General features: G+C 45.7%; 1 gene segment (V, D, J or C); it reads right to left on the bottom strand.

Moving 5' to 3' along the window:
* Positions 1 to 2,022: 2,022 nt before the first annotated feature.
* Positions 2,023 to 6,971, bottom strand: LOC136392471 (Ig lambda-2 chain V region-like). The segment is given in 3 exon segments: positions 2,023 to 2,095; positions 6,459 to 6,780; positions 6,889 to 6,971. Coding segments are annotated over 3 exon segments (441 nt in total).
* Between the last annotated feature and the right edge of the window lie 1,606 nt (positions 6,972 to 8,577).

Genomic DNA, 8,577 nt, shown 5'->3' with positions numbered 1-8,577 from the left:
GTGTGGCTGAGCTACGAGACTTGGAGCCAGAGAATTGGCCGGGGACCCCGGGTCACGATTGCTACTACCTCAGATGAGACATTTGGGGGCTGTTCCTGGGAACTGTTGGAACCACTGCACACTATTACTCCCGATGTTGGAGCTGCTCCCAGTATAGGAGATGGTGACCTGCTGTCCCAGGGCTCAAGGCACTGAGGGAGGCTGAGTCAGCACAGCCTGGACCCAGGATCCTGGAAGAGGGAGAGACACAGAGATGGTGATTCTGGGTCGGGAGGCAAGAGGAGGAAGCAGACCCCATGTGTCTTCCCAAGATCCCTTCCCTTGTTCACTTCCCTATCCAGTCACCTGTGCAGAGAGCAATGAGGGTGAGGAGGAGAGGGGACCAGGCCATGGTGGGGATCATCCCTGAGTCCTGTCTCTGAGGCCCCACAGCTGAAGCAGAGCTTCCCCCACATCTCTCCCTGCCCCTCTTCACACTCTGCAAGGGGGAGGGGCCACTCCTGCAAATGAGACTCCACCAGATTTTTTATCCCTCACTGGACTTAAGTCACATTCTTGTGCCAGAGGATGTTAGAGAATGAGTAGGGTGGTGCTCTGTGTTGCCCAGAGGGTGACAAGGTCACAGCTTTGAGTCCTGAGCAGAGAGCCTCAGGCAATGCTTTGTAACAGGTCCCAGCACTGATTTCCCCAGACCTTCAGGAACAGACCTTGTGCGCCCCCTCGTGCCTAGGCCTAGATACAGCATGGTGTAGCATGGTGACTAAGGCCCATCAGAGACAGCCCCTGCTTCCCACAACTATGTTGCTGTAGCTGTCTACTTAACTCAAATTGGGCAGAGGAGACATGCCAAGAGACACCCCTGGAAGTCAACCCTAATGTGTTCAAGCAGCATAACTCCCCTTGAGCAGGATCATTTCCTGAAGGTCAACTTCTCACGATGTGTTTCTCTTGACCTGGTGGGGCTACCCCCAGAGTGAGGAGAAGAGTGGCCACTGCCACACCTTGTCCCCCCGGGATTCAGACAGTGTCCCCGTTCAGGACAGAGCACAGCACAGCAGTGATGAGTCACATTTATACACTACGGACACGGTTCCCTGACCTTCAGATCCTCATGTCGGAATTGGAACCTCTGCTACACTTGCAACTGCTGTGAACTTGATGCCCTCAGCCCTGTCACTGGCTGTGGTGTCCCGCTGTCCTATGTCCCGGGGCTGCTGCAACAAAGTACCACACGCTGAGTGACCTAGAGCACGGGACATGGATTCTCTCTCAGTTTTGGAATTGAAGTCTGAGATTAAACTCCAATAACATTATATATTGCTATAAACGTTTAAAAGAAAATAAGAGAGCTCAGTAACATAAATAATTGTATACATTATTATGAAGTGTGATTTATTCTAATGTAGAAACTGTTTAGTAGTAAGAAATATTTTAATGTAAAACAAGGAAACTTGACCAAATCTTCAGAGATTTGATGGTTCCAATTATATTCTTCCTCAATACCCAAAAGTATGTAGATTGTAATATTTTTTGGTTACAGCATTGATAAACACACTTATTCATAAGTTACTCAAAAAGGAAAATCACAGTCCAATATCATTAAATATTGCTATAAATGTTTAAAATAAGATAAGAAAGCTTAGTAACATATAAATAATTCTATTATAAAGTATGGTTTATTCTAATGATACTAATTTTGTTTACTATTTGGAAATATTTTAATATAAAAGAATACATGAATATATCAATAAATATGACCATGCTGTCTTGATTTATGCTGGCAAAGCCCTTTCCGGTTTAACAACAACTTCTGAAAAGTCAGGTAAAAATACAAACATATGCATTTATAATGTGGTAATAAACACTCACACATGTGCATAACTTAGTATTAAGTGCAGCATCTTAATTACTGAAATGCGGAAGGGACATTTCCACAAAAATCAGCAATAGAAAAAAAAGACCTTTATCTCCATTGTTATTCACAACATCATGCTTGTATTCCTATCCTTTGTGCCCAGGTCCTCATGACCAGAAGGAGAGGAAGGATGAAGATGAGCCCGGGCCAGAGGCATCTGGCTCTTGATCACCATGGGTCCTGGGGGGACAGCTCACCCAGTGAGCACACTGATACCTGAAGTTCCCAGGTGGCCCTGAGTGATGTGCCAGCTGTTTGGAGCAATCTCAGGATTGTCACACACTGTGCCACTCTGCCCTCAGACTCCAACCCTTACTGTCCTCTCTGACACACCAGACCCTCCAGTAGAGGAGCACTGCTGTCCTGATCCTCTCTTCTGAAGCTCCTTGTGACATCACAGAGGGAACAGGGGCTGCTGGGATTGTAGACAAAGAGGGCATTGGGCTAAGGTTGTAACTCTCGCTACCAAGGGGTATCAGAGATCTTACCTTCACGTTGCCCAGCAATACACACACACTGACGTTTACTACATCATTTGTTTCACATCCAAAAATACAGACTATTTTCCCTTTATTTTTTTATAGATCAAATGCCCAAATGTATTCTTTTTCTTTAAATTTCTTTTTTTTTTTTTTTACATAGATGCAGGGAGGCAGAGAGGACAAACTCCCACATGTGCCCAGATCAGGATACATCCCTCAAGCCCCCTACTGGTGGCTGCTCTGTTGCTCAGCAACCAAGCTTTCAACAGCTGAGGTGAGGCCAGGAGCCATCCTCAGAGCTCAGGGCCACATTGCTGGAATTGAGCCATGGCTACAGGAGGGAGAGAGAGAGAGAGAGAGAGAGAGAGAGAGAGAGAAGGAGAGAGAGAAGAGGGAGGGTTGGAGGAGCAGATGGCTGCTTCTCCTGCATGTCCTGACAGGGAATCAAACTGGGGAATTCAGCAAGCTGGCTATGCCCTACCACCAGCCAGGGTCCAAATGCTCCAATTTAAAACACCTGTTTTTCCAACACTCTCATCTCCAGTGCCTGGAAACCCAGGTAAGATCTGAGGCTGCTTTGTCCAGACAATTTCAGTCTCTAAGTCCTTGTTCCTGACACTGGATGGGATCAAGTTCCTCTGTCCCACTGGGGTCTGTCTGGGCACACACTGTGCCCTGTCCAAGGAGCTCTGTCCTGTGTGGTCATGACCAGGCAGTGCAGGTGCCATTAGGAATGGCTTGATGGGGGCACAGAAGGAAACAGTCTTGAATAACTGGACACTTGGGAGGGCATCAGATCCTCAGGCGCTAGTGACAGAGCTGTCAAGAGTCACAGGACAATCACTGTCAGCTCAGAGGTCTCAGAGGGGGTTTATGTGTCCCGCTTCCTCCTGAGTACACAGCACTGTGCACATTGAGTCTCATCATCGTTGGGAATGTTGTCATGACCCCATCCTCAGGCCTCCCCCTCGCTTGTATGCTGAGTGATTCATACGTCTCTCAGTTATGATTATAAATGAGACTGGCTTCTAATTTTCAATCCTGATAATGTCCCTGTTGGGTAGCGATCCTTTGATTTTCTAGAAGGAGAAAATGAGTTTAGGATGCATGAGCTCATTTTAGTAAATACATTTCAACACAAGTAAACAATGACTTCAACACTGTGGATGGCAGAGCCAACAGCATCTGACCCAGACCCTGGAAGCGGGTTAGACGGAGGCAGACATCCTGGGTGATGAGCACCGGTGTCAGATGATGGAGCTGAGGAGTGCAAACGTAGCTCCTTCCATTCCCTCTCTTTCCTGTGAAGGAGACTCTGTTCAGGGAGAGACAAGGTAAGAGGAAATCTCGACAATGTTCATGAATCACCAGAATTCTGTTTGCTGAAAACTAACGGTTGGCATTTTAAAAATCCCTGTTTTAAGGTCTCCTATCTTGTGCCCATGGAGCAGTGTAGATGAAGTTCTTCAAGAAAACATCCTTTTGTTTTGTTGTTTCCTATCTCTTTTAAGCTATCAACCAGACCTGGACAACAGTTTATTCATCTTTCCGAAAAATGAATTTTGATTTCATTGATTTTTCTCTACTGTTTATTTTTGTTTTGGTTTTCATTGAATGCTATACACAGTGTTTCTCTTCTCTGATTACTTTAGATTTGCTATGCTCTTTCTCTAGTTTCTTAAAGTGGAAATTTAGGTGGACAGTGTTATTTTGTTGTTGTTGATGATGATATTATTGAGAGAAGAAGGAAAAGAGAGAGAGAGGAAGGAAAAGAGAGAGAGAGGAAGGAAGGAAGCAAGAAGAGACACTGATGTGTTTTTTCCACTTATTTATGAATTTATTGGTATATTCTCATATGAGCCTTGACAAGGGAATGGGACCTGCAACCTTGATGTATCCGGACAACACTCTAACCAACTGAGCTGCATGGCCAGGGAAAAAATTGATCCTTTCAAGTGAGATCTGGGAAGCCCATTCCTGTGTTCATCAAGACATGAGTGGGACACAATCAATGAAATACTTCACTGATGCATGGCACTTGACAGTCTAATTGCTCCTTCTTAAAACTCTTGACTAGGACACCTGGTTCCTTTATGATTTGCACACAACCCCTTGGAACCTGAACCCTGTGTTTTTCTGGTATGCAATAGCTAAAAACTGGCTCATAACTCATCCTCCTTGGCAAAAAGTTTTCAGAATTTCCATTCGTCGTGTTTGTTTGCAATGAGAAAATTGTTTATCTCTTCAGTGATTAAAGTGTTTTGTTTTTTTAAGATTTTTTATTCATTTGAGAGAGGAGAGAGAGAGAGAGAGAGGAGACACAAAGGTGGAGGAGCAGGAAGCATCAACTTTCATGTGTGTCTTCACTGGGCAAGCCCAGGGTTTTGAACCAGCAATTTCCATGTTCCAGGTCGACACATTGTCCACTGAGCCACCACAGGTCAGGCCTCAAAGTGTTTTAATATCTCCATTCCACACTTATTCTCCAGTTCAAAATTTCTTGATATGTTGTTATTTTATAATTTGAAACATTACCTTGCAGCTCTTTATAAAGAATTTGTTGGTGGGGGGGGAGAAATAAAGATAAATCATGTGAAACACCCTTGATTTAGAAAGAAATGACATATCTCTCCAGCACAGCATCCTGCAGACTCCTGCCCTGTGTCAGTGCAATTCCACTCCCCTCAACCTGATGGCCACGCTCCCTGCCTCCCCCTCCCCTGCAGGAAACACTGTGGAGTCCGGGGAGTCTCTGGAGGACACCTGCTCTGAGGGCAGAGGGCCAATGCAGTTCTGCCTCTGTGATCTGATTTCTTTTCCTTTTTTTTTTTCAGTCTCCAACACATGGGAACCTCAGTTTCAGTAACTCTGATTAAGATGTAGGGACAGAAGTTGCGTTCCCTAGAGTATAAACCAGGGGTCCCCAAACTATGGCCTGTGGGCTACATGCGGCCCCCTGAGGCCATTTATCCGGCCCCCACCGCACTTCCGAAAGGGTCACCTCTTTCATTGGTGGTCAGTGAGAGGAGCATAGTTCCCATTGAAATACTGGTCAGTTTGTTGATTTAAATTTACTTGTTCTTTATTTTAAATATTGTATTTGTTCCCGTTTTGTTTTTTTACTTTAAAATAAGATATGTGCAGTGTGCATAGGGATTTGTTCATAGTTTTTTTTTATAGTCTGGCCCTCCAACAGTCTGAGGGACAGTGAACTGGCCCCCTGTGTAAAAAGTTTGGGGACCCCTGGTATAAACTATCTTACACCTCCATATATTAATGTAATTATTATTTTATTTTGAAGTTCATACTATTTGGGGGTTGTTTTTATTTTATTTTATTTTAGTTTAGTTTTTTCTATAAGCCAATGAGAGAGAGATTTCATTTTTCGGTTTTTGTGACATTTACTCTAAGTTTCACCTTATGTATTTTGCTAGTATGTTTATCATTACCCATAGAATTATAAAATATCAAAACTTTCTCTTGGTAATTAAATGCTGCTGCCATGAATCTGAACTTAAATATAGTAAGTGTGCCTGTGTGTGTGTGCATGTGTATATAACTTCTTATTGTCACTACTGACAATAACAGAGCAACTGATATATATATATATACATATATATAATGTATATACTATATCTATTAGCTTTTATGAACGCACTGTTAGCACTAAATAGTGGATGAAAAATAAAACATTTTTGTCTGACCTGTGGTGGCACAGTGGATAAGGGCATCACCTTGGAATGTTGAGGTTGCTAATTTGAAACCCTGTGCTTGCCTGGTCAAGGCACATATAGGAGATGATGTTCTCTTCTCCTCCTCCTCCTTCTCTCTCTCTCTCTCTCTCTCTCTCTCAAAGAATGAATAAATAAAGTCTTTAAAAAAAAGGATAATAAAACATTTTGAAGATGAGAACAATAGACTAGACCATTTCCTCTGGAACCGTGGAAAACAAGCCCCCTGAGTCCACACCAGTTCCACACAGCCTCCGTGAACAGGAGACAGGGGGACATTAGGAGTGAGGGTGCACTGAGCCAACAGGGGATTTTGTCTCACTTCCCCACCTGCATCTGTCACTGTGGAAATGGTTGCTGAACCACAGAGCACAGTAGTACTCAGCCTCGTCCTCGGGCTGGGCCCCCGTGATGGTGAGGGCGGCCTTGTTTCCAAGCAGGGAGCCTGAGAATCTGGCAGGAACCCCTGGTATTCGGTTCTTGGCATAACCTATTAGACCCCGGGGAACCTGGTAGGGCTTCTGTTGGAACCAGTGGGCATCATTACTAGGGGTGACGGCCCCAGAACTGGATCCACAGGTGAGTGTGACTGTCCCCCCAGGGGTTGTGGACAGTGAAGCTTCCTGAGTCACCACAGGCTGGGAAGTGGCTCCTGAAAACAGATGAGAGACCAAAGGTCAAAAAGGGGCCTGGCCCAAAGGGATGCAGTGTGATGTCTCTGATCTCCTGCCTCACCCCCAGCCCAGAGAGTCCCCCAGACCTGTGCAGTGAGCCAGCAGTGTGAGCAGGAGGGGAGCCCAGGCCATGGTGCAGACGTCTCAGTCCTGTGCTCTCAGCAACCCCACAGGGTCCCCAGCACAGCTCTCCTTATAGCTCCTATCACTGTGGGGGAGGGGCTGCCATGCAAATGAGTTTCCCTCCCAGGGACAATCAACAGTGTGTCTTGGTCACAGATACTCAGCTGTTCCATGCCAGTGACCAAGTGTCAGTGACCTCCAGGCCCTGGAGGACCTCGGCTGCTCCTCCTCTTTTGGGGTCTGCCCAGGTCCCCTGTGTTCGCAATGACAGAGGGACGCACTCCTGAAAACCTTTCCATTTCTCCCTCCCTGGTTTCAGGTTTGATTGTGCAGTTACAGTCGGAAGTGACTCTGGACCTGAGATTCTGCACAGGGATCTATCTGGTGCTGGACGTAAGGGATGTGGAAGCTGAAATGTTAGTGTTGAGATAAATGAGAAATGAGGGCCTAGTAAGAAATCACACCTTAGATGATGACAGAAAAGGGCTGAATGCATTTATTACAAATTTTGTTACTAACACTCTTGCAAGTACTAATTAGCATCAAGGAAGCCTGGTGTTTGCCACGTGTTCCAAACTGTCTCAGACATTCCCCAACAGCACAGGTTCCATCATCCTTCCCGTGGGGGCAGCTCTGGGTGGGGGTTAGGAGCCAGTGTTGAGTAGAGGGTTTGATGGGATGGATATGGGAGAAGCACCCAGGTCTCAAGAACCCCTCACATGCAGGAAAGAGGCAGAGCAGCGCCCCCTGTGGGTGCAGAGAGTCAGGGCCTGCTCAGGCAGGAGCTTCCTCTGAGAGACCTTGCTGTGCGGCTGACCACACCCCCTCACATCTGCTCTCCTCGGGTTCCAGGTCAGCCATCACTCAGGGACCACGCACACATCCCGCCTCAGTCCAATCCCTGGGGCCGAGGGAAATTTCTCTTAATATGACATTAATTCTTCTTCCTCTTATGTTGTGAAAATATCAGATCATAAATGAGATTGGTTTGTAATTTTTATTTTTATATTATATATAAAGGGGAGAGAGAGAGAGAAACTAGAATATCGATCTGTTCCTATAAGTGTCCAGACCAGAGATCAAACCAGCAACCTCTTCCCTTTTGTCCTGTGCTCTAAACAACTGAGCCAGCTTGCCAGGGCGAGATCGGCTTGTAATTTATAAAACTGATCCTGTTTCCAGTAGGTTGGGCTCCATTATTTACTAGAGTAAGACAATGAGCTTAGGCTACATGCTCTCTATATTCATATATCTATTTTTAACAGTTTAAAACAGCAACTTAAACACCATGGATGGCCAAGCCAGCAGCATCTGACTGGTAGAGACTTAGAAGGTGGCAGAAATTATGGACAACGACCCTTTGTGCCCACCCCGAAGGGGCAAAAGGCAGAGCCAGTACTCCCCCTGCCCCCATCCTTTCACACTTCCCCAAAGGAAACTCCCTGTTCAGGGACTGAGGAGGTGAGGAGAGGAATCCGGGCCATGGTGAGGGCCCCAGAGCTCTGCTTGCTGAGACACAGCTGTTGGCATTGAGACACTCCCTGCCTGGGTGTCGCCAATCCTATGCTCAGGGAGCACGGTAGGTCAAGTTTATTCAAGGAGATTAATTTTTATTGTGTGATTGTCCATCTATCCTTTTCTATAAATCAGGC

Source organism: Saccopteryx leptura, chromosome 2 (assembly GCF_036850995.1).
Source record: "Saccopteryx leptura isolate mSacLep1 chromosome 2, mSacLep1_pri_phased_curated, whole genome shotgun sequence".
In the NCBI taxonomy this organism is placed as follows: domain Eukaryota; kingdom Metazoa; phylum Chordata; class Mammalia; order Chiroptera; family Emballonuridae; genus Saccopteryx; species Saccopteryx leptura.
Note: the sequence above shows the minus strand (reverse complement) of the source record. Positions and strands in the feature narration are given on the sequence as shown.